This window comes from Gymnoscopelus microlampas (assembly GCF_963454915.1).
Source record: "Gymnoscopelus microlampas genome assembly, chromosome: 8".
NCBI lineage: Eukaryota > Metazoa > Chordata > Actinopteri > Myctophiformes > Myctophidae > Gymnoscopelus > Gymnoscopelus microlampas.
The window spans coordinates 13,411,437-13,438,052 of NC_139945.1; the positions used below are offsets into that span (position 1 = coordinate 13,411,437).

At 42.2% G+C, this 26,616-nt stretch overlaps 1 protein-coding gene across 1 annotated transcript in view; it reads right to left on the reverse strand.

The window, feature by feature from the left end:
• Positions 1–11,767: 11,767 nt before the first annotated feature.
• maml2 (mastermind like transcriptional coactivator 2) overlaps positions 11,768–26,616 on the reverse strand; it is a 93,369-nt gene continuing 78,520 nt past the window's right edge. The window contains exons 4-7 of the mRNA XM_084064388.1: positions 16,267–16,449; positions 15,750–15,858; positions 13,757–15,153; positions 11,768–13,357 (exon numbers count right to left, since the gene is read on the reverse strand). Coding sequence (XP_083920514.1) covers positions 14,291–15,153; positions 15,750–15,858; positions 16,267–16,449 — 1,155 coding nt within the window. The 3' untranslated portion in view covers positions 11,768–13,357; positions 13,757–14,290. The remainder of the gene's footprint in view (positions 13,358–13,756; positions 15,154–15,749; positions 15,859–16,266; positions 16,450–26,616) is intronic.

Sequence of the window (26,616 nt, forward strand, 5' to 3'; positions counted from 1 at the left end):
AGTGAAAATGTATATATACCCAAGCATTCAAAGCTGCATGAACAATATAGCTGTCTTAATAAATATTGTGCTGATTCTAAAGAAAGAAGAAGTATCAGCTGCCTGTGGAAGACAATGTACAAATATGAAAGGAAAGAAAAACATCGCTTACATGTTCAGCCATACTTGCATGAGCCTACGTCTCTCTCTTTCTGTCTGTCCCTGCTGCTGCATCCTAACCACGTTTAGAAAGACAATATCACCGGGCATTTATCCTCTGTTGGTCAACAGATTTAGGAGGTTATTATCTGTGGGGGATTTGCGCCGCGCATGCTGTGCTGCTGAACTTGGTCGGGCCAATGCCCGTTAGTCACCACTCTGTGCTGTCCCACTGGGATGAGCAGGATCTATTTACAGGCCCAGATGACAGCGTCCTGTCGCCATGCAGTGACCAAGGGCTGGCCTATAGTGTCTCATCCAACACTGGCTTTATCCTCTCAGACCGGCCGGGGTCAGGTCAGGTCAGGTCAGGTCAGGTCGCAACTATTAGGGCAGTCACGGTCATTCATTTTTACTTGATGATTAATTCATTAATTGAAAATAGTTTTTTGACATTGAACTAAAAATGTATAAATACATTTCTGTTTGGATTTTAGGCTTTGTAAACAAAAAGTGCACAGTGCAGATATGACAAATACATTAAATCAATTGTCAATTGACAATGACCGCTATCAATAATCAAAGTAAAAAATGTATACTATGACCGAAATAGGCCATTATTATTTAATAATTTGACAATTTTTTTTGGAAAATAAATAAAAAAATCACACCCAGTGTGAAGAGAGTGGTGCCTTTGAAAGTGTAACTGGTTGCATCCTTGTGTTGCAATCAGCAACAATATGTTGTCACGTGACACGTGACATCATATTGTCACGTGTCACGTGAAGCTTGACCAATCATACGGACGGACATACGGACGGACATATGGACGGACATACGGATGGACATACGGACGGACGGACGGACATACGGACACACGGACAAAGTCAAATGTAGGAGTGGTTGGCACCACTCAAAAATAATAATAACAACAACAACAACGTAATAAATCAATATGAAACCAACTTTCTCCGGCGTTTTGTCTCCAGACAGAACTTGCGGTTGCGGGCTCTGCATGTCCTCTGCTCCTCCACCAGGAGCTGTCTCTCATCGTGCTGCTCTCCATCATCAGCTCCTAATCTGGCATTTCTGAAGGTCAACCACTAAGGACACATGTTTTAAATCAGTGGTTCTCAAACTTTTTCATGTCAAGGAGGACCCCCCAATTGATATTTAATTGGCCGTGAACCCCCACCTGAAAATGCTTTGTGCCCAAAAATTAAAAATGATTCAACATTTTTCAACACTTTCAAGATTGCTCAAAATTAAAAAAAGAAAAATCAGATTAGCTTGCAGCGCTGCACTAAGTGACGCGCTGTGAGCTTGTATATCTGCTATTTTTGAATAGCCAAGGTAGAAATGGATAATGTGGTTCATATGATTGTGATGCTGTATGAACGCATTTAGCTGGGGACCCCCTGGAACCCCCCCGCCCCCCTCCTCAACACTACCAGGCTTCATTGATTCAAGCCTAATTTAAAATATTTTTGGGATGGGCACCAGGACAAGTGGGCACCAAAACCATCTGGGCACCTGGACGAGTGGGCACCTGAATAAGAATTTGTGTCCACAAGTGTTTTTTTTTACTTTACATTGCATGCTGCTTTGTTGTTGGTAAGTGATATTTAACCCACTGTTCTTTAAACCCCCAAACACAACACAACAACGAGGTGAAAAGTACAATATAAGCAACCCGATCGCCAGAGGAAACGTTCTCATTGAACGTTTTTCAACGTTTCTCAAAATCCGTGCATAGACTACTGGAAAACCACAAATTCCGTGCATAGCCGCCTCGCATCTCCCCCATTGTGACTAAACCATTTCGGAGGCGCGCAGTCTCAAGGGAATTGTCGCCGTGTGAAGGACCACCGAGCAAGCTAAAGCGAGCGAGTTGCCGTCCTGAACATTGCGACATTCCCTTGAGCCTACTCAGCAGCGTTTGAGTTACGTACCGATAGGCACAGAATCGTACATTTTGTTGTGGGGACTGCTCTACTTCCTGGTTTTTCCGGGTTTAAACCCCCAAACACAACACAACAACGAGGTGAAAAGTACAATATAAGAGTGTATTTACCATAATAGTACTGAGGTCAAAAGTGCATAATAAAAGAGTTTCAAAGTACAATATAAGAGTGTATTTGCCAAAATAAGTACTGTTAAAAACATTTTACAAAATGGGAACATTTTTAAATACCAAAAATAATTAAGGATACCAAAAAATGGTCAAATAATCAATGTTAAGATAGAGTGTTTGGAGTAAAGAACAGTGGGTTAAATATCACTTACAAACAACAAAGCAGCATGATATGTAAAGTTAGAAAACACTTGTGGACACAAATCCTGATTCAGGTGCCCACTCGTCCAGGTGCCCACATGTCCCTAGTGCCCAGATGGTTTTGGTGCCCAGTTGTCCTGGTGCCCACCTCTTCAGGTGCCCACTCGTCCAAGTGCCCAGCTATCTCCACCCCTAGGTGCCCACTCGACCAGGTGCCTACATGTCCCTAGTGCCCAGATGGTTTTGGTGCCCAGTTGTCCATAGTGCCCAAATGGTTTTGGTGCCCACCTGTCCTGTTACCTATCAATACTGTATATATAACAAATACTCTATTACAAGTAAGTCCGGAATTTAAAAATTACTTGAGTCAAAGTACAAAAGTATTGGTATCAAAATGTACTTAAAAGTAGAACGTACTCATTATGCAGAATGTCCCATTTCACAAGTTTTCAAATGTATAAAAATATATGCCTAATCAATCAAAATCTACAAAGTAACTAGTAACTATAAAGTTTTTAAATAATTGTAGTGGAGTAAAAGTACAGTTTGCCTCTGAGTTGTAATGGAGTAGGCCTAGTAGAGGTAAAAGTATTGAAAACTGGATATACTCAAGTAAAGTAAAAAATACCTCCAAAGTGCACTTAAGTACAGTACTTGAGTAAATGTACTTAGTTACTTTACACCACTGCAGGATACGAGTGATAGAAGAAGTTGTCCTTCAGAACTTGCATTCTAGGGGTGATCGCAGGCATTCATTCACATGGAGGTTCCTTCCACTGCTGCGTCTGGTCATCTAACGGTCCCTGGACCCCCCCGCTACTCATGTATGACCATGATGATGAAGACGTGATGATGATGATCACGAAAATACATTTGATTTGAATGAATGCCGCATATCATCACGGCAGTACGTGGCTTCTTCTTCCGCGAGAATAACGCTCAACTTGAACTCTTCTGTAGCACGAAAAGACATCATCGGCCATTTGAAACGCATTCAGAAGTTGCTGTTTTGCTCTTCATGTCACCGTTCTGTTCTGTGTGTACAGTCATGTTGCCACCATGGCAACGGAGGACGCGCTTCCTTGACAACGGAGCTGCGTCAGAATGAACACCGGAAAGAGACAGTGGTCGAAAAAGTACTCACATGTTTTACATAAGTAAAAGTATCAATACTGCAACGTAGGAAATCTATAGGAATACTCGATTACAAGTACAAAAATATTGGTATCAAAATGTAGGCCTATTTAAAGTACCAAAAGTAGAAAGTAGGCTATAGATTATGCAGAATGTCCCATTTCACAAGTTAAAGATGTATTAAAAATATTTTGAAAATAACCTAGCCACAAGCTCAAAATGCTTGCACTGTCTGCAACTCATTGTGAGCTTGTAGATCGGCTATTTTCAAATGACCAAAATGCATTATAGGCCTGAGATGTATGTTTTGTAATAATAATACAAAATCTAAAAGTGTCAAATAATTGTAGCGGAGTAAAAGTATAATATCTATCTATAGCTATATGTATCTATATCGAGATATAGTGGAGTAGAAGTAAAAGTAGGCTACTGAAAATTGGAAATACACCAGGAAAGTAAAAAATACCTCAAAATTGTACTTAAGTACAGTACTTGAGTAAATGTACTAAGTTACTTTACACCACTACTTTAGAGGATCTGAGTTAATCCAGATGCAACATGGGCCCTTCAACTCTGTGGGGAAAAATCCAAAAGAAGGGGACTTTTGGATGTCTATGATCCCCAGTGGTGACACTGGACAGTAACAAAGTATATTTACTTGAGTACTGTCTGTAGGCTACTTAAGCACTTTATTTTTCCCAGTGTCTGTATACTTGTATTTTTTTTGGATACTTTGGATTTCGAAGACAAATATTGTAGGCTTACTTGGCAACTTTTGACTCCACTATAGCTAGGAAGGGGGAAAAGTAGCCTACAGTATGTACATTATGAATTAACAAGCCTATTTCAAATATGGTGAAAATAGAAGATCTATAATCTCACATCATGAGCGTTGTGAGCTTGTTGATTGACTTTTTTTTTTTTTAAACACCCTGTGAAATTGGGTATGGTATTTTTTTACCAAATTGAGATGCTTGGAGGCAGCCAACACATTAGCCATCAGGGAACTAACGAACCTTTTGCAACAGAGTGAGTGCGACATCTAGTGGTTGAAAGTTGTCTTTGCAGTGGTTCTTAGCCTCCTCACCTTTCAGGTCGTGACCCCCCAAAATAATTATATTTGAACTGGGGACCCCCCAAAATAATTATATTTTAACTGGGGACCCCCCACCCTGACAAGCACTTGGAATTGTACGAGTTGAGACATAACATTTTGTTTGACTCGGTTCCACAGATAAACATTGTGAAAATAGCCGATCTACAAGCTTGTAGATCGGCTATTTTCACAATGTTTACCTCTTTCTTTTATAATTTTGTAATTTGGCCAATGTTTGACCAGTATTTATTATGTAGTTTGTTGATTACTTTTGATGCAGTAATGGTCTTTTTTATTTTATTTGTAGGTATTAAAAAGGTCTTAATTGTCACTTCACTGTTATCTGGGGACCCCCAAAATCATGTGGGGAACCCCCCTGGGGGTCCCAACCCACAGGTTGAGAACCACTGGTCTATTGCACTTTTAAGCCTTTGTTGCAGAAATAGGGTCTAACAGATTATCTTAATTTATTCTCCCAGTCCTGCTGCCTTCAGTTAAATTGATGAAAACTAAAATTCATGAAAACTAAAAAATAACAACAGTGTGGCTAAAATTACCCTAATCATGAGAGTGCAGTGCACGAGGAAGTGTTCCTGTGTGTCACACACACACACACACACACGCATGTACGCGCGCACACAGGCACACACACACACACACAGAATAAACAATAAGCCAGGGGTCTTCAACAGGGGGTCCGGGACCCCTTGGGGGTCCTCAGAGCTAGGGGGTCCGCAAAATCTTTGTGTGATATGATTATTTGTTTTTTACCTTAACCACTTGAACCCTAGCATCCCTTTTCCTGGGGAGAACAATGCGCTGCGAGGCATTGTGAGCTTGTAGATCAGCTATTTTTGGCAAAGAGTTATATGTGTATAGGGAAAAAAAGAGCAGCAAAAGTTTATCTGAAACACATTTTTATACAATATAGAGTAGGGGTCCCTGCTTCATCTCTCTCTCAGCTAGGGGGTCCTTGGCCTGAAAACGTTGAAGACCCATGCAATAAACTGACTGGGGTCCCAGAAATCAAAATGGAATCAAATGGAGGGTCTGTGGAGTGTGGCCTATGTAAGCAAACCCCGGCTGATCAAGGATGAATTCTCAAACTGATGATATTGAAAGTTTATTCCAAAACACCGTAAGAACTGTATAGGTGGGAAAACAACAGAAAACAAAACATACATTACAATATGGCTGTAATATACTGTAACAAATGCAAAATAATACAGAAACAACATTTGACAAAGAGCATGTGAGTTGCAAAACCTCAGCATAAGTAGTTTTGACACAAAATGACAATCTCCTTGTTTAGAGTGCAAACATAAGAAATAGCAAAAATATTAACCATCTTAATCACAATAAAATGTCTTATCTTTTTAAACCAACAATAAAGAAATTGTTACTGTACTGTTATTTGTATTATTTATGTCCTCTAGTAAACATGAAATGTATGTTTTACTCCATGAATTATGCATTGCAAATGTAGATTACCGATCTAAATCCACGGTAATTATTTAATTATCTATTCACGCCACTGAGGCCTCATGCCTCCCAATGGGTCCAAGAACAGAACGGCAGAACGACACCCAAAGTGACTAGTAAGTAACTTCAACTTTGTGAAAATATGCAAAAGATAACATAAAATGCAAACGACACAAATCAGCATGTAACAAACATACCTTATGCCCTCAGCCAGGTGCTTAAACAAAATAAACGTTTCGGTAAGAACGCTGAAGTTCTTTGTTATTGTTTTCATTCATTCGTTTACGTGCCTTTTGCAAAGACGCGCGCTCTCAAAACAGTACCACTTCCAGTTCCTACTTCCTTCCTGTTTAGGGCGTTTTCATAATAAAAGCTTTACAAAAACAGATTAATAAAAACGAACTCAAAAATAATTCTTTCAAGCAACCAAAGTAAAGTGTCAGTAGAGGCAAGAATAATAAGACATTATAAGGCCAATAAAAACAATTAAATGACCCAAATGAAGTGCATATATCAAACTTAGGCAAATGTCCACATCAAGGTATTTTTGAAGTCCATAGGCTTGTGTTGATTTAGGAAGACAATAGCGCCGTCTTGTGGCCAGGAGGTGCACTGGTGGGCCTTTCTTAAAAAAATAATACTTAATTCTGGTAACAATTTCTTAAGCAGGGCAGTGCTTAAATGGTTAGTTACAACCCATGCAATAAACTGACTGGGGTCCCAGAAATCAAAATGGAATCAAATGGAGGGTCTGTGGAGTGTGGCCTAGCCTAATGCATATCAAATGGAGGGTCCTTGAATGAATTAGGTTGAATCATGACTTTTCTTCACAGATAGACCTGTGGGATTTTTGTGGGACTGTTATTTTTCTTCTTGTGTCGTGTGGGGGGCTTCATTAATTCCACAAGGCAGTGGTTCTTTCATGGCCCATGGAGCCCCCCACACTAACCTTGGAGGTGAATAATTAAATATCTGGCTGAATAGAAAAGTAGCCCTTGCAAGGTTGCCCGTGGAAGTTGAATACCGAACATTTAAAAGATAGATATATATTTCTTTGTAGTATCATATAATGCAGTGGTTCTCAAACATTTTTATGTGAAGCACCCCTAAATTGATATATTAATTTGCCCCATTACGATTCATAATTAATTAAGTATTTATACAAAAAATATTATCAAATTGTTAGTTGTACGTTTTTTCAAACATTTTGAAAAATAGCAGATCTACAAGTTCACAACAAGCAGGCTCAGGTAGTGGCCCTCAAATCGTCCATGAAGAAGTGAGGTCTGGCACACAGCACAGCATGCGAGTGCGGGGTACCGGGGTGCATAGACCACCTTCAGAGGAGGGCCTCTCAGGGACGTGCACAGATAGACTCTAGGTGGTGCTAGAGCACCTGCCCTTTGCCCTCTTGACCAGAAGTGCGAAACCTAGCATCCCTTTTCTGAGGAGAACTTAAGCCAAAAATAGCAGATCTACAAGCCCACAACGCCTCGCGCTGCGAGGCGTTGTGGGCTTGTAGATCGGCTATTTTTGGCAAAGAGGTATAGGTGTAGAGGGAAAAAAGAGCAGACCAAATAAACTAAAAAAAGTATAATTTACTTGAGCACCTGCCCCTCAAAATGTCTGTGCACGCCACTGGGGCCTCTGGCAGCATCACACTGAGTAGGAACATGTATGATAATATGTTAAAGAAGAAGTAGCCTTGTGATCAGAGTATTCGGCCTGAGATTGGGAGTTTGGGGCTCAATTCCCCGGCTAGGTCTTACCAAAGAGTCTTTGACAAAGACTATAAACATAGGATCGCTTCTCTGCTCGGCACTCATCATGGGTTGGATTGGGGTAAATAATCCAGGAGATTAGGTCATATTTCAGAAGAATCGTTCACTTTGTGATAATAGCACCAAATTGGCACAGATAACACGGGGACCTACTTTTTCACAAAAGCCTTTTAGCCACATGAAAATCCTTAATATCGCGGCCATTTTTCAAGAAGGCTGTCGCAGTAAATGTAAAAAAGTGTAGAACTTGAAGGGCTGAACCTATTTTGATGATCTAGTTAAAATCAAGATGTGTGCATTTTTACATGACAATTTCAATGGTGCCAATACAAATTCAATGGTTCAATTCAAGGTTTTCAAGATGGCGGCCATTTTCGACTACAATTCACAGTTTCCTGTCGTGTTTCGATCGGAAATTATGCTTCAAACGGTTGTACTGTAGAGTAGTCAAAGGTCTAAGCAGTCTTTTCATCTACATACAATGTTGTAACCAACGTCAATTAGTTTACATAATTCTTTATAAGAGAGGCACAACTATGGGCACACTGGTGAATTTCTGTGAGACTCAGCATGGGGCTCAGTATCGGCTGAGTAGTGTACTCAGTACTCACTGTGGTTGTAGTCTACTAACTGTAGTTCCAGTATAATTTAGTGTTACAAATGCTATCTTATCAGCCTTGTATATACACAAACTAGTAGTTGTAGTATTGTAAGTAAGATAGCCGCACCTGAATTGCCAGGATGTGCCAGGCAATGGGGTTATCCGGATTGTGTACAGATCACACTGGACTTAAAAGGCACTGAATGAACGATCGGGCTAGGTGAAGAGCACTTTGTTCCCATACCTGAATGTGTTTACAGTAAGCCTATTCTGTACAGATTAGGTGGTAAAAGGATAGCCCCTCGCCCTAAACCGTCACACAAAATGTCCACAAGACAAGACAAGACCGGGGAGTCTCCAGAAAAGGAAGCACTCCCACTTGTGTTCTCAGATAGAGCTGCTTACTTATATGAGAAAAAAGTAGGTCCTAGGCATTATTCATGCAAAATTTGGTGCTTGCATCACAAAGAGAACAATTGTTTCACTAATCGGCTGCACTATAAGTCCTTGCAACATTTTAGCATGTTGTTTGGACAGATGCTAGGTAGGTTTGATGTATAGTTTCAGGCACTACATGGTCCTCTTTACTTATGTATGTGACTTATGTGTAGGGCTACAACTATCGATTATTTTCTTAACGATTATTCTATCTATTACTTTTTTGATTAATTGAATGATCGTATAACCAAAAATAGCAGATCTGCTATTTTCGCTTTATTAAAATGTTTTGTTTACTTTTCGCCTATAACATGACAAAAATATTGATTGATTACTTATTCATTCTCTTATTAATTTATCAAAAATATTTGTATAATGGATTGATAAAATGAACTGTTGTACCCCTAGACTATTTACCAAGTTTTTTGTTTAACATGGTTCATGCTTACTCTATTCTGATCTTGCACTTGTAAGTCACCCTGGATAAGAGTGTCTGCTAAATGTCTAAATTGTAAATTGTAATCGTAATATAGGGATACTTTTAATATATCATTTTCTGAATTCATGGTCTGAGAATAACACTATAATATAGTGTCATAATATCATGTCATTGGCAAGCTGGAGGTCAGTCTGATGAGATGGCATATCCAGCCATGATGAATAAACAGAATTAGGCTAAACCCTGTAGGCTTATTGCTGTTGATTCCCGGTTGCTACGCTGCCAAAAGAGGCAAATCTGGGACACAACACACCATGTTTTATGAATTGTGTTTTCTTTACTGAAATCCAAAATATGCACCCAAAATACAAGGAATCGTTGGAAGAAAATGTTTTAAATAGCTATTCCTGCAGGCCCGATAGCTGAATGGTTAGGGCCAGTGTTGCAATGCTGAATTGTAACGTGGTTGCACTCTATTTTAATGACGTGACGCGCACGTCGCTTAACACCTACACTACAGGTCAGGTCACACAATGGACAATTGATATGCATCTAGGCTCATTCCTATGTTAATTCGCCTGGTGTGAGTCGGGAGCCTTTGTAAACTTTGTTGAGGTGTGAATTTAAAGTAGTTTTAAATCTATGCGTGTGCCTGCGCGTGCTCCTGGTCAAATCGGTTCCTGCACGGCGTGCACGGCCGTCCCATGAGCAATGCAACCCTGGTTAGGGCGCGTACGTACCACATGGGCTCAAATGCCTGACAGCAAGCCCCCGGGTCGATCATTGCTGCCTGTTCACCCCTGCTGCTCTCTCTCTCTCTCTCTCTCTCTCTCTCTCTCTCTCTCTCTCTCTCTCTCTCTCTCTCTCCACTGGAGTGACACACCAAACTAAAGACGGATCTATGACAGGTTGAAACAGACTAACACACCAGACCATACACTCTTGTCTTGTATATTATGTCTTTAAATGTCTCGATGAATTGAATACACAGGACCACAATGGAAACAAGGCCTTAGGGCTTTTTGTGCTATCCTTTTAGCACCATTGTATAATCGTACAACTGTACTATTTGCAAACTGTTAATTAAGTATTCAATCAATCAAAGCCATGACAGGTTGAAACAGACTAACACACCAGACTATAGACTGATCCATGACAGGTTGAAACCAGGTGGAAAGGATGCTCCGCTGGATATGAAGCCTATAAGCTTCAAAACGGGTCTGTAGAAACCAATGGGTCACGTGACGTCTCCCTTCCTCCATATTTTGAGTCTATGGTTGAAACGGAGTAACACACCAGCCTATAGACTGATCCATGACAGAGTAAAACACCACGCTATAGACAGATCCACCGTGACAGAGTAACACACCAGACTATAGACGGATTCATGACATACCTTTCACAGGGCTCTTCAGGCCCCCTTTTTACAAGCCCTGTCACAGGGCAGGCCTTGATACTGAAATAATACTGACCATGATACTAACATGATACTCAGGGGTGCACATAACTTTTTAGGTCTGCTACGCAGAAGAGCACCTGGACATGTGACTTGGTGCGCATGGCGCCCGTCCCGTTTTGTCAACGGGGGGGGGGGGGGGGGTTCAGCCCGGACAGTTTTGTCAACGGGGGGGGGGGGGGGGGGGTTCAGCACGGTGCCCACCGGACAGTTTTGTCAACGGGGGGGGGGTCGAGAAAAAAAGGACGCTCTGCTTCTAAATTCCGCCGATTTTAGCCGTTTTTTTTTTCTCACGCTGTTGCATAAAGCCCCCAAGGTTGGTACCCTGTGCTGCTGCGCTGATTTTATCCGCCAGATTGGGACGTTCACGGCATATTTTGCACCATTACGGTGCGTTCATCATCGGTGACGAGTGCCTCTAACAGCCGCTGCTGGCTGCGTGCAAGCTGCGAGGCAATGCGAGGCGATGCGAGGCGACGCGAGTCATATCTCTACCCCTGTGCCTAATGGCTGTACATGGGGCCGACGGGTGCTTTAGAGTGATTTGTGAGTGTGGCTTCAGGAAGTAAATTCCTAGCCTCGATCTCCAGGCTTTTAGTTTTTAGTTTTGCTAAAAAATAAAAGCTTGGAAATTCCTGTCCCAGCTGTTGGTGCGCAAAAGCGCCTCGCGTCGCCTGATGTGGTGCGCATTTTTTATTTTGGGTGCGCATGCGCACCTGCGCACCAGTTATGTGCACCCCTGATGATACTGACCATGATACTGCCATACTGCCAGGAGACTAAATGATACTGACAATACTGACCATGATCCTTAGTCCTATGGAGGTGTTTTAAAGAGAGCTAAAACTTGGTAAATGATTTGCTTTTGTGTTGTTTTGGTTTAATATCAGCAGTTACTAGCTAACAAAACCCCAAAACATGTCAATCCATTCAACTCAATTTTTATTAATTACATGAATTATAATGTCTCCTTACTTTCTCAATAGATTATTAAATATTACATGAAAAATTAAATGGTTACATGTTTGGACATTGGTGTTAAAAAACATCCACGTAATTATGAAAAGTTGAAGGAATAAGCAGGAAAAGCATTTGTAGTTGTACTATAAAAGACAAATCTGTCTGTAAATGCCTTAACATGATAATAATTGGATGTACGTAGATTCAGAAACATAACTTGAGATACCAAGATGAGCTTTGAAACAATACGTTATTTTTTTCTTCACAGTGTGCATTTGGTATTGTATCCTATATGACCACACTACAACATGGGCATGACAAATAGTTTACAAAAAAATACAAACAAAAGCATTTTAGTCAATAAACTTGAATCAAATGGACCGAGTACTAAGGATAGAACATAAAATTATTTTCACAAGAATACGCAAAACAATACAGGATAATTTGATAACAAATACTATATTGAGTTTATAAAATTCCATTTTTAACATCATTTTTACAAATGTAATCCCTTGCGCCATATTTCTATCCGTACTCATGGCCAGGAGTTCTGGTGAATGGCGAAACGGCGGCACAGTTTTTACCATTACCGTAAGTCTGAGACTCTAGCCTTGAATGAGACTTACAGATTCTTTTTAAATGACATTTATATTGTTTCTGTCAATCTCGGTCAACCACCAATATCCATTGGAAGCTCAGTGTTTCACAGTCCTACTTGATTGATTGAATACTTTATTAACAGTTTGCAAAGACAAGCACAGGGAAGTACAGTTCAATACAAGGTCTGTTAAGAGGATTTTAAACGAGGATTTTTTAAATTTCAAAATAAGAAGTGCTTAACTTCAAGCCACAGATGTTACCCGTTGAATGGGACCGCTTGTGTTCTGTAATATTCTGTACTGTTCAATAAAGAGTAGGCATGTAAAGATTCACTCAACACACGATACGATTCGAATCACAATATTAGGTTCACCATAGGTTTTTTCAAGAATTTTTAAACACAAAATTATTTTCCAGATAAATGACCGATTCTTTTTAAAAATGATTTCTCTCACACACATTTTTACAATACTGTGTTTTCACTTATCCTCTTTTCAATACAGTAGCAATTCTACCAAATGACTGAAAACTCTTACAAAGATCCTGTATTTTCTTTTGCACATGTCTTTCCACATGTCAGTGACATCACTGACGAATCCTTGGTATCTTTATAACCAGCTTCGAAGCTTATAACTACCTCCGTGTTGCATAACAGTGACATCACTGTCGAATCCTTGGTATCTTTATCCTTTCAACGCGTGTTAATTAGCGTGTTAATCTTATGGCTATTTTTTTTGCATCGAGATTCATTTTTTATTAAATCGATTTAAATCGTCACCAGTTTGAATCGATTTAAATCGATTTACGATAAATCGTTACATGCCTAATAAAGAGGCGTTTGAATGCCACTGTAGTTTATTTATTTCCCTCAAATTGTTAATACCGGCTTTCAACCGCTGCCACAGCGCCACTACCCTATTGGCTGCTGCAAAATCAAACCTGGGACCACTCTTAACCCTTTAAGACCTGGAACTGTGTCGTTTTTAGATTTGAGCTAAAAAAGCATTATTTTACACTTTGGGCTATTCAAAAATAGCAGATATACAAGCTCATAGCGCGGCACCGAGTGCCGCGCTACGAGCTTGTAGATCTGCTATTTTTGAAAAATCGTGAAAATGTGCGCGAATCTTTGAATATATATATTTCTAAAGCGAACATTTTTAACTCAAATCTTTGCTTCTGGGGGTCCCTGGAACAACATATTTTGATGGGGGTCCGCGGCCAAATCCATATAATTTTGGGGGTCCTTGACATGAAAAAGTTTGAGCACCACTGATATAGAAACATACATTTTTGAGAATACTGTTGAGATTTAGGAGACATGTAGAATCGGCTTCAGGTCTCAATGGGTTAAACAGTTTTGCACATAGACTAAATGCTATTTAGCACTTTAGAAATCTCTTTTATTTATCAAATGCAACTGTTATTTCAGTTTTCATGCAGACACCGAGATGGGTTTTATTTATATATCAGTACTTTTATATTGTTTTTGGTTTCTTGTTTGATTGTTACATGTCAGGGACATGTACCTGTTCCTTTCTGTAATATCTAGTGTTATTGCTACATGTTGGGACTACGGATGAAAATGTGCATTCTTTGCAACTCTGACATATTTTCATTGCATCTTCAACACTACTGTATTACTAATGTATTGTTTTTGTATGCCGTGTTCATGAATATGTGCTGTACCTCCAGAATGAAAAAATAAAGTAAAGTCATTGAGGATACATGTATAGTATGGAGAAGTAGGACCACGAAACATGGAGCTTCCAGTGGATATATATATTGGGGGTGGTTGACCGAGACTGACAAAACGTCGGAATAATACAAATCTCAGGACCGATCAAATGAATTTGGACAATCTCGCCTGGCGCTATCCGAGACTCCAATTCAGGAGTGACTGCCTAGAATCTCATCCAGATTGATGTCTTTCATCCAGTCATCGTTCCCAGAGCCAGATTTCAGCAGGGAGTCAATAAAGTCAGAGTCCGTGTTGATCCCGGGAACCGTGTTATCTCCGTCTGGGAGAAAGTCAAAGGTCAAGCGGTTGGCCCGGTTACTCTGGTAGCCGCCGCCGCCGAGGTTGGGGCCGGGCGCCACGGAGAAGTTCCCCGCCCCGGGTACCCTCTGCTCGGGCGAGGCTTGGTTCAGGCCGCCCGCCGCTGGTACGGAGCTCATCATAGACTGGCCGGGTCTGGGGACCGTGCCTCTGACGGCCGGGTTGAGAGGGAGCATTCCCATGCCCGGTGCCACCTGGTTCGGAGGAGCCATGTGCCTCTGCTGCTGGTAGGGATGGTTTGGTAAGTCCAGCTGAGGGCCCTGAGACAGGTGCGGGTTGGGTAGCCTCCTGATCCCCATCCCGGCGGCCCCTTGCTTGTTACCCGATGCCCACCCTGCGTTTGCGTTGGACATCAGGCCTCCCAGAGCCTGCTGCGCGGGTGCTCCTGCTGACTGCTGTTCTCTGGGATGCTGCGGTGGTGCTGCGCCGGCCGCATTGTTCATCCCAAACGAGTTGGCCTGGATGTTAGTGCCGGAGAATCGGGGCTTGTTTTGGTTCAGCCCGATTCTATTTTGGTTGTTGTGCTGCGGGAACTGGCCGATACAGGAGGCTGGATGGCAGTCAGTCCCCATGCCAAACCTCCTGTCAGTGGATATAGAGGTCATCTTTGCCCCGACGCCATTAGGAAGGTGACAGGACATGGACTGTAGGTCATTCTGAGGACCGTTGTTCAGTGTCTGGGAGGCATTTAGACCTGAAAGCAAACCCAAAAAAAAAAGATTATAATTGAGTACATTGTGAACAGACCCACATTTGAAACAATTGACCCTTACAGGCCTGTAACTCCAGTGGTGGAAAAAGTACTCACATGTGAATACTGCAAAGTAGAAATACTCTGTTACAAGTAAAAGTTCGGAATTCAAAATGACTTGAATAAAAGTACAAAAGTATTGGTATCAAAATATACTTTAAGTACAAAAGGAGAAAGTACTCATTATGTGGAATGTCCCATTTCACAAGTTTTCAAATGTATAAAAATCTTTTGAAAATAGCAGATCTACAAGCTCACAATACATTGCATCGCGACGCATTTGTACTCTAGTAAATGTACTGCACCACTGTGTAACTCTGAGAGTGTGGAAATATATATATATTTTACTATTTGTACACGCTCCTTGAAATGAAAAAAGAACCACTGACATAGATGGTCAGCCAAGCCGGGGGCACCGCAGTGGATTCGAACCGCTAGACTCGCCGCGGTGGCGGACAGGTACTTAACCCCTGCACCACCCAAGCGCCCCCGTATTTCAATGGTTTTATCAGCATCATCACACATACAGGAGGCAGTACCTGCAAAGGCGTTTCCCTGCTGAACTCCCACAATGCCTCTGGTTTGCTTGTAATCGGGTGGTGGCCGCGTGAGATGACGGTTGAACTGTTCTTGTGTGTTGTCTTTTTCCTGGAATGCAAAGGCAATGTAGAGGATTCGGATTAGAGGTGTTGATAATATGTAAAAATGTTTTAAAGAAAGAAAAAAAAAAAGCTTCTCGATTATTCAATTATATCTTATATCTATGTCCTGGTGGACATATAGTATTTTATTTTCTGGCCAAAAAAAAGTGAATTTGACACAAAAGGTGGGGTTCTGAGAGGCTTCCCACCGCAGAGAAAAGGCTGCCTTTTTTTTTAAAGTAGTAAAATGATATACTTTATTCTTTACTACAGTTTAGACATCGATAGACATGGAAAACCTCCGTCTACGTAGCAGAGAGTTAGAGAGAGAACTCGCCAACGCTCTGGACCAGAGCTAGATTCCGTATTCAGACTAAAAAGCTCTCGTCTTGGATATTATGAACATGCTACTCACTGAATTGTTAATGGTGTGGTGCTGCTGGTTCAGCTGCCTCTGGACAGGCTGGGGTTTGGTCTGCAGGCCTTTCTGCTGCTGGCTGCCTGGTGCTGGGGGTCGCTGCTGCTGGGACTGGTTGGACTGGTTGGACACGCCCACTATGTTGCCGTTGGTGGGCAGCCGTGGACCTGGAGGAATACCCTGAAGAAAAGACACAACGTGGGTTGAGTGAAAGGCGTGCGACAGTTCATCCAACTAATAACAATAATCGACCTTAATAAAAGATCTTCATTGCAGATCTGCAAGCGTTTCAAGCTTGTAGATCTGCTACTTTTGCATTTGAATCCTGAAAAGTAACAGTTTTGGACAGGTTTCCACCCGACAGAGACGATATATCAAAGAAGGCATGCTTCTCGATTATTCAATTAATCGTACAAGTAATCAATTGAATAATTCCCACGAAAATAATCGATAGTTGCAGCCCTACCTGAGTGTCAGTGGCACACTTTCTATTTGAGGTTCATTTCGGCTGACTCTAATGGGATTCAGTCCTAGGCCAGTTTGAATGCTTTGGATAGTGAAATACAGTCCTTAGGCACCATCGCCACTATTTCCCATCGCTGCAAAGTGCCTACCCAGAGAGCTGCACCTGAGTGAGTGGTCAACGCTGTGCCAATCATGACCAAAGGCGACGCAATAGCGCACACACGCCACTAGAGGGCAAAGCTCTATCGCAGTGGATTTTCAAGCCATTCAACCTCCAGAATGTTTGGTGGTGAAGGCTACTCCCTCTGCAGTTGAACAAGGGAGACTTGGCGCAAGGCTGTTTTGGGGGAAAGAGTGAGTGTCCTCCTCAAGGCAGAGCTATTCCCCTGACAATTGTACAGAGAGAGAGAGAGAGAGAGAGAGAGAGAGAGAGAGAGAGAGAGAGAGAGAGAGAGAGAGTGGAAAGAACCCGAGACAGCAGGAAATGCTGTGTCGACAGAGGAGTGAATGGCCAGGCCAGCACCATGACTACCTCCATTTAATAAGCTCTTCTTTACTATAAAGACTGTTGTGTTTAGCACGGAGGGAGGCACCATCTCGCCCACAAGAAAACCATTTTGGTTACTGATGCTCACACACACTTTTATCACCGTGCTGCTACTGGAGAAAGACCTCGCAAAAGATGGAGGCATCAAAGACAAACGGCCCTTTTCGCTTCAAATGATTATCTTGTTAGCCTGTTTTATGTGTGCCGTTGGCAGCTTTCACCAGCACTGCTGTTTGAGTCTGAGGGTGATTTATACTTGGTTGCGTGTTGGTGTCGCGCACCGGGAATAGCGGATCTACAAGCTCACAACGCGTCGCAGTACGGCGCGTTGTGAGCTTGTATATTTGGTGCGAGACACAAGCACGAAACCAAGAATACATCTTGGCTTAATAATCAATAACTACAGGTAGCAGCACATTTTTTTCCAGGGAGGAAAAAAGGAAACCTAAATTAATTCACATAAACAAAACAAAAAAATGCAATGTCTCTTGATCACGGGTGCAATTTAGGCAATTAGCAGACGCTCTGCAATATGGATCACATTGGCACAGCGTGTGCACAATGTCTGCTATTAAGCCTGTGTTGACTTAGCCAGAAGCAGATACAATTCATCACCAAAGGTGAGGCACATACAAGAACCGAACGTTACAATGACAAAAGTAAAATAGCCACATAGGACTCACATGCAAGTGCAGCAGGACACTGCAGAACTTGTAACAATACATCTTACAAGCAGACAAACAAAGACAGTGTAAGATGTATTATGCTATGCCCGGTATGTAGGTTAGGGTCCTCAAAACATTTTCCAGGGCAAAATGGATTATAAATCCAACCAGTGAGATTTGGGGCTGCTCGAGCTTGTACTTAGCATGCAGATTCTTTGTAGATGATGACTCTGTAATGGCTGGTCGACTCTGGAGGTCTCTTAGAGAAATGAGAGAGCGCGAGAGAAACGGGGTGAGAGGCAGGGTGGGCAATGGGTGGGTGGGAGAGAGAGAGAGACGCGGGATGGGGTGGGGTGGGGGGCTCTCCGTCATGAGAAGAGAGGAATTCCACACTGGGTTTCACACGGCCCATAGAGATGTACAGCACAATGCAAGGTCCTGTCTGCTCTTTCAACGTGAATGGACGGGGTTGTTTTAATATTATGTTGATGTTTTTGTTTCTCATGGATCATAACCACTTAAGGCGGATTTTATACTTCATCGTACAATGGCGCATCGCCACTCATTGTGAGCTTTTAGATCATCTTTTTTGGGCCTATACAGTAATGTCGTGAACAAAGTAGGGCTGCCAGGTTGAAAGTGGATCATAAGTTGCACGGCTCAGGGTTTTTGGATAGACTTGGTAATCTTGAATGCCATTATGTGATCACACGGCATGACCTGACAGACGTGGGAACCGAACTCTCATCAGAAGCTATAAGCCATATCACATAACCCGGTATTCATTTACAACCGTAACACCCACGTGTGCCTGGGTTGAATCCGCAAAAACCAACCAAGCCTAGCATTGAGGTTTGAGCCAGGACCCAAACATCTTTAGCGGCGGTTTTCGCTCCAGAATGCGACGGCTGAAGCCCCAGCGTCGACTTTGATTCACTGTCGATTCTCACAGTTCCCCGGGAACCATGTGAAGTTATATGGCCATTACGCAAGTTCTCACCGCAGAGCCTAGTACCGCCTTGACATGACACCGGAACGGCCCGGGCTCTTGTCTTTGAAGTTCTCTCTCTCACACTCACACACACACACACACACACACACACACACACACACACACACACACACACACACACACACACACACACACACACACACACAGAATGAGGAGTGTTTTGTTAGCATGTACATCTGAGTAATCCTCTCTTTGTCATTCTGACGTGTCATGAAGCTGTTTCCCTACGCCCCCCCCCCCCCCCCCCCCCAACACACACACACACACACACACACACACACACTCTCCCGTTCTCATTCTTCACAAGCTCGTTGTAAATGAATACCACATGTGGCTTGGGCCCTCGGAGAAGGAGCTGATTTAAGTCTCCCATCCCGCGGCAGTGCAAGGCTAACTGACAGCGATCCAGGCCCCAGCCTCGCCGGCTCTCACACTGCACTTCCTCCCCTTCCAGTCTGGACTCGGCACACGGTCCCATGGGAGGGCCTCGGCATCTGGACTTGGCCACGGCTCCCTTTCCCAGGAAACAAGCGCTCCCTTCAGTTCACAGTGCTGCTGGGGCGACCTGGCTTTTATTTTTTCTTACCCATATAGTAGCATGCTAGTCCTATTCTTAAACACACACAGAAAGTGATGTGGGTGCCGCAATATCGTCAGCCACCGGGTCGAGGAACATTCACAGTCCTTTAAGAGGGTTACAGCGAGGACACGTGTTAGCTTTGTCAAATTATACTTGTGAATTTTAACCACTTAAACCCTATATACTTCATTGAGCGGAGTCAGCCAGGGGTTTATACTTGGCTCCCTCCTTTTTTTCCCCTCAAAAGCAAATCTCAGACTTGTTGTGAGCTTGTAGATCTGCTATTTTCGCTGAATGTTTGCCTATTTTGGCCAAAGCTATCACCTTTCATGTCATGCCCAGAATAGGGATGTTAGGGTTCATGTTTTATTATAGTGGTTTTCAACCTTTTTCATGCCAAGGACCCCTAAATTGATATACATTTGGCTGCGGACCCCCATTTGAAAATGTTTTGTGCCAGGGACCCCCAGAAGCAAAGATATCAGTTAATTTTCGCTTTAAAAAATATAAATATTCAAAGATATGCACACTTTTTCAAGGTTTTTTCAAAAATAGCTGATCTACAAGCTCATAGCGCGGCACTCGGTGCCGCGCTATGAGCTTGTAGATCAGCTATTTTTGAATAGCCAAAGCTAAGTGGTTAAACATGATTAAAAATAATTTCGCTGGGGACCCCCTGGTCCCCGGACCACCGGTTGAAAACTACTGTTTTAGTACAACTAAACCCTAATACAGTACAGTAGCACGCTATAGGCCCATTCCTCAGGACAGAGAAGTAGTTGCTGCAATGCCATTAGACCCAGGTCGAGAAACTAAATGTTTGATGTTGGCCAAAGATATTGTAGCAGAGAAGCCTGCCAGGTTTCATTTCTTCACATCCATGGGTTGAAATGGCAAATGGTGCATTCATACAGCGCTTTTATCCAAAGTGCTTCACAACAGTGGTTCTCAAACTCTTTCATGTCAAGGACCCCCAAATTTACACTTATTACCCCGCGGACCCCCATTTGAAAAGATAACCCAGGGACCCCCAATAAGAGAAGGTTTTTACGGCTCTCTAGCAGTGATTCTCAACCATTTTAATTTCAAGGACTCCCAGTTTGACATGCATTGGGCTACGGACCCCCATTTAATGGCATTTATACCGCTGGGACCCCAATTTATATTGTAAAATCAATGTTAATTTAACTCTGAGAGTGTTTTGTACACTCTCCCGTTAGGGTCCATTTGGTTCCATTTGTACACTCTCAGAGTTACAGACACATAAGGTTCCTGTACATCATTTAGCTGGGGACCCCCTGGAACCCCCTCAAGTACCCCTGGGGGTCCCCAGACCCCACTTTGAGAACCAATGCTTTACAATGTGCATTGCATGCACACACCGATGGCAGACGAAACCATGCAAGGCACCAAGCTGCTCATCGGGAGCAGTTTTAAGGGTTCAGTGTCTTGCTCAAGGACACTTTGACACTTCAACCCAGGGGGAGGCCGGGGATCGAACCCAGGAACCTTCTGTTTCCCAAGCGGCCGCTCTACCTCCTGAGCCACTGCCATTAACAAAGAGCTTAAACATACAACTACTCTGGCCCGGGCGGCTGGAGTAGCGTTCCAGGCACCTAGGCTGACAGTGCGTCACGGGTTCGAGTCCCGATCCCGACGGCCTTTGCTGCATGTCACTCGCCATCTCTCTCTCCCCATTTCCTGTCAGCCTACTGTCCTGTTAATAATATAGGCATAAAAAGCCCCCCCCAAAAAAACAAAACAAACAAAGAAAACAAACATGCAACTACTCTTGCATGCTGGCAAGATTAGAACTTTTTAATGCTACTTTAAATCTTCATTCTACTTTTCAACGTAGGCGAATTCACCAAAACTGTGTATTCTACCTGGTCTGAAATACAACATCAATACAAAGGATTATCTATATTCATCAGTTTAACAGCATCTAAGGGAATGGCAGTCAGCTAGAGACACACAACACAACACAACACAACAGGTTATGTGACTATACAAGTACTTACAGCTGCAAATTGGGACTTATTTTAATGAATAAAAACATTATTCTAACCAGTCTGTATGTTAGAGTTTGTCAATATAATATAACTAACAGTGGTTGGAGGCAGTCTCCCTACTCTTTCCATCGAGAAAGGTAGACCCTGTGTATGTCAGTAAAGTTATTTGGAGCAGATGGACACTAGACGCATAGCCATCTTTATTGTAATTCAGACATCGTTGCACTTACCTCTCTCCTTTAGGAGAATGGGAGAAAGAAACAGACCTAAAATGTCCGACTTTACATCCTTGGACACTGATACGAAATAGCAAGTGAAAGTCCCAAACGAGAACCAGAGATCACAGTTTTGTTTTGTCTTTCAGAGCATTGGTTCTCAAAGTGGGGTCCGGGGACTCCCAGGGGTACTTGAGGGGGTTCCAGGGGGTCCCCAGCTAGATGATGGACAGGAACCAAATGGACCCTTATGGGTCTGTAACTCTGAGAGTGTACAAATGGAACCAAATGGACCCGTTACTGGGGGTCCTTGAAATTAAAATGGTTGAAAATCACTGCTAGAGAGCCGTAAAAACCTTCTCTTATTGGGGTCCCTGGCTTATCTTTTCAAATGGGGGTCCACGGGGTAATAAGTGTCAATTAGGGGGTCCTTGACATGAAAAAGTTTGAGAACCACTGTTTCAGAGCACTTAGAGCAGTGGCATTACGTTCATCACTGCTCGCAAGTGTCCCACATGGGGCCTTCATTTCTGTGGCGTTACTAATCCAATACCCTGGGAAGGCTCTCCTCTCTTCTCTGTCCCCCCAATGTCAGCTACTTACGTACTGTACATACTAAAACACTGTCTCTGTCGGGTGGAAATCTCATACGTCCAAAACTGTTTTTCAGGATTCAAATTAAAAAATAGCAAAAGTAGCAGATCTACAAGCTCAAAATTGCAGATCTGCTACTTTTGTGTGACACTGTAGTGTGATCGAGTAGGGCGTTCCTTTACGGAAATACACAAAAAGTTTGAATATTATGGAGATATGAGGTTTCTGCCCGACAGCAACGATATGTAACGCCCCCCCCCCAGCCGAATCCACAAGACAAGCACAGAAAGACGACAGTGTCAACCACTCGCGTAGCCAAAAGCCATAAGCATAAGCTATCCTATCTTCATGAACGCATGCATAGCCCTTTTTCATTACAAGTGTAATGTCCTTGGAGAGAAGCTTATCTAAGCATAATCCCTGTTAACCCATTGAGACCTGGAACTGTGTCATTTTTAGATTTGAGCTAAAAAGCATTATTTGACACTTTGGGCTATTCAAAAATAGCAGATATACAAGCTCATAGCGCGGCACCGAGTGCCGCGCTACGAGCTTGTAGATCTGCTATTTTTTGAAAAATCGTGAAAATGAGTGTAAATCTTTGAATATATATATTTTTAAAGCGAACATTTTTAACTCAAGTCTTTGCTTCTGGGGGGTCCCTGGAACAAAATATTTTAATGGGGGTCCGCGGCCAAATACATATAATTTTGGGGGTCCTAGACATGAAAAAGATTGAGCACCACTGATATAGAAACATACATTTTTCAGAAAACTGTTGAGATTTAGGAGACATGTAGAATCGGCTTCAGGTCTCAATGGGTTAAGAGCATCCTGTAATAGAGCAACAGCGGGCTAGATAGGTGGCAGCGTATGAAAGGGGGAACGGGGGGATTATAACCCAGTAGGCTTCAAAGCGGGGCCCTGTGTGGACCCCCGGAAATCCTCGAGGGGGCCCCGAGCCAATTGAGAAGTAATTTAATTTCACTACAATTCAGTGAACTTGAAACTATTACCACAACAACAACTGTATGAGTGACTATAATAATAATAATGTTTAAACGTCACCACTATGAATCTATTTCTCGTGTACAATTGTGACATTTAGACCAGTGGTTCTCAAACTTTTTCATGTCAAGGACCCCCAAATTGATACTTATTAGCCCACGGACCCCCATTTCAAAAGATATGCCAGGGACCCCCATAAGAGAAGATTTTTACGGCTCTCTAGCAGTGATTCTCAACCATTTTAATTTCAAGGACCCCCAGTTTGACATGCATTAGGGCTACGGACCCCCATTTAATGGCATTCCTATCTCTGGGACCCCAATTCATATTGTAAAATCAATGTTAATGTAACTCTGAGAGTGTACAAATGGAACCAAATGGACCCGTTAGGGTCCATTTGGTTCCATTTGTACACTCTCGGAGTTACAGACCCATAAGGGTCCATTTGGTTCCTAATCTATCATTTAGCTGGGGACCCCCTGGAACCCCCTCAAGGACCCATGGGGGTCCCCGGACCCCACTTTGAGAACCAATGATTTAGACAATTGAATTTAAACCCACACCTCTTTTCTTCTTATTTCGTCACTGGAAGAAACCTTTTATGTCCAAAATCGTTACTTTTCAGAACGTCGGTTATATATCTACAAAACCCACGCACAGACTTAATCACTTTCAACCTGGTGTCTCTATTGTGATTGTGAGTGATGCAATGTGTTGTGAGCTTGTATAATTACGGGGTGAAAAAAACAAACAAACATAAACATTATGGAATACGGAGATACAAGGTTTCTGCCCCGACAGAGATTAAATCAGGGTCACTAGGACAGAATCATTAAAAAGGGCTCCATGGCCAAGTCAATTATGAAGGTCTGTGACATGTGAGCTCATGGTGATTAAGACTTGGATATGAAAACAGATCATAATTCGAGATTTGTTTTGCAAAGATGAGAGGGAAACCTATTCCCATTTGTAGCACGTTTTAATGTATTTATATTGACATACCAAACATTGAAACTTAATATTTACCCGAAAAATGTTTTCACAAGCTATAACAAAACATGGGTGAGTTGGCCTTGCTTTTGCTTTCTTAACCCATTAAGACCTGTTGCTATTTTCAGATGGGGGTCCGTGGCCCAATACATATAATTTATAAGTTTAAAAAAAAAATATATTTTAGGATTTAGAATCCCCAGAAGCAATAAGTTTGAGTTACAAATGTCCGCTTTAAAAAAGATTCAAAGATTTGCACACATTTTCACGATAAAAAAAAAAATAGCATATCTACAAGCTTATGAGCTTGTAGATCTGCTATTCTTTGCACCGAGTGCACGGCACTCTGTGCCGCGCTATGAGCTTGTATAGCTGCTATTTTTGACTAACCAAAGGAATCTAAAAATGACACACAGATGCGTTCCCGGTCTTAATGGGTTAACACTAAAGTTGAACGGGCAGACGTCTAGATGCTTACATAGGGTTCTTTAGATGTGAGGGAGGACGTGCACATGGAGTCACGGTCTGAAGGAACACTAATGGATTTCAACAAATCATTTCATTGCCATATATTTATCTACAACAGCCATTTACAAACCTGTGGGCCAGGGGCCACTAGCTAGCCGTGGAGGAATTGGGACCCCCAAATAATTGGCAAAACACTACGATTTGAATGATAATATAACATTAATGGTAAAATATTTTATGTGCAACAATTACATGTTTTTCCTATAAAACCTTGAAAAAATAGTTTTCATTGTGATACCGATAAATAGGAACTATTTATACTATCGTTGCTGTCGGGCAAAACCAGCGAACTCCATTTTTCCGCTTTTGCATTTTTCCCCCCATAAATCAGTGCTATTGATCCTTTACGTCTGTGTGTTGATTAAAAAAATATTGAACCAATGAAAAGTATTAAAAAGCGCTTCTGACAAAAGCAGCTAACTCCATTGGATCCTCAAACTTTCTGCTAAACCAGCTAACTCCAGCAAAGGGGGGTGAGAGTTAGCTGGTTTTGCTGACTCCAGGCTCCGCCCCCTTTTGACATCCAACCTCATTGGGAGCTTGGAGGTCCATTCAGCTGCTCTTATCAATGATGAAAACCTCCTAACTCCACTTTTTGTTTTGTTTTTGTCATTTCCTGAAAAATGAACATTTTGGAGTTAGCTGGTTTCTGCCCGACAGCAGAGATGTGTTAGTTCCATTGATCCAAGCAGGAACACAATCGATCGGTTGATCATTAACCCACTATACATCTACGAATGATAACAGTATGATAAGGTTGGCAAGGAATATCACTTCAAACACTAGCCATGCTTTGTATGGAGAATGTAGGTTGCTGCCTTCAGGAAGGAGATACAGTGTTCCTACATACAATAAGGTCAAGCTGAAGAGGTCCTTTGTCCATCAGACGACATTGAGGCTTAATCAGGAGTTATAAGCCAGGGGTAGGCTGAGTGGTGGACATTGCTCTTGTCTTTGCATGTCTTTATGTATGTATTTGTATTTTGTTGTTTTCTTGTGTCATGTCAAATGTGTGTACTGTTATATGTTGCATACATGGCTGTTTCTGGGTCGCAAGACAAATTTCAGTGCAAACTGACAATAAAGTATTATCGTATATTATCGTATCGTAAGACCTGAGGCCGATTCTACAAACTTCTAGATCCTAACAGTTTTTTGAAACACTTATGTTGCTGTAATATCAGTGGTTCTCAAACTTTTTCATGTCAAGGACCACCCAAAATGATGTGTATTTGGCCCTCCATCTCAAAATATTTAGTTCCAGGGACCCCCCAGAAGCAAAGATTTGAGTTACAAATGTTCGCTTTAGTATAAATATTCCAGAATTTGGACGCATTTTCACGATTTTTCAAGTATAACGATTTTTTGAAGTATAAAATAATGGTTAAAGTAGTTGCTTTCCCGGTCTTAACACATCCACTGCCAAGGGCTAATCTCAGAATGTACTCACCAGTGCCAAGGTTTTATTCTTGTTTTTTGTTTTTTTCACGTCGCCATAGGCCCCGTTAAAATCCTTTAGAATGCGCGATGGACTGTTTGTAAACAACGTGCACATGTCCCTGCATCTACTAGTGCAGACCACGTGTCAAACGGAGCCGCCATGTTTGAGTTCTGACCGTTTATGTTAACATGGGAAATGTGAGGAGAAAAAACTACACAGGCTAGACAGGGGTTTTAGTGTGCGCCTTAGAATGGAGGCCGACGGGAAACAAAAAACGGGAACGCACTTCC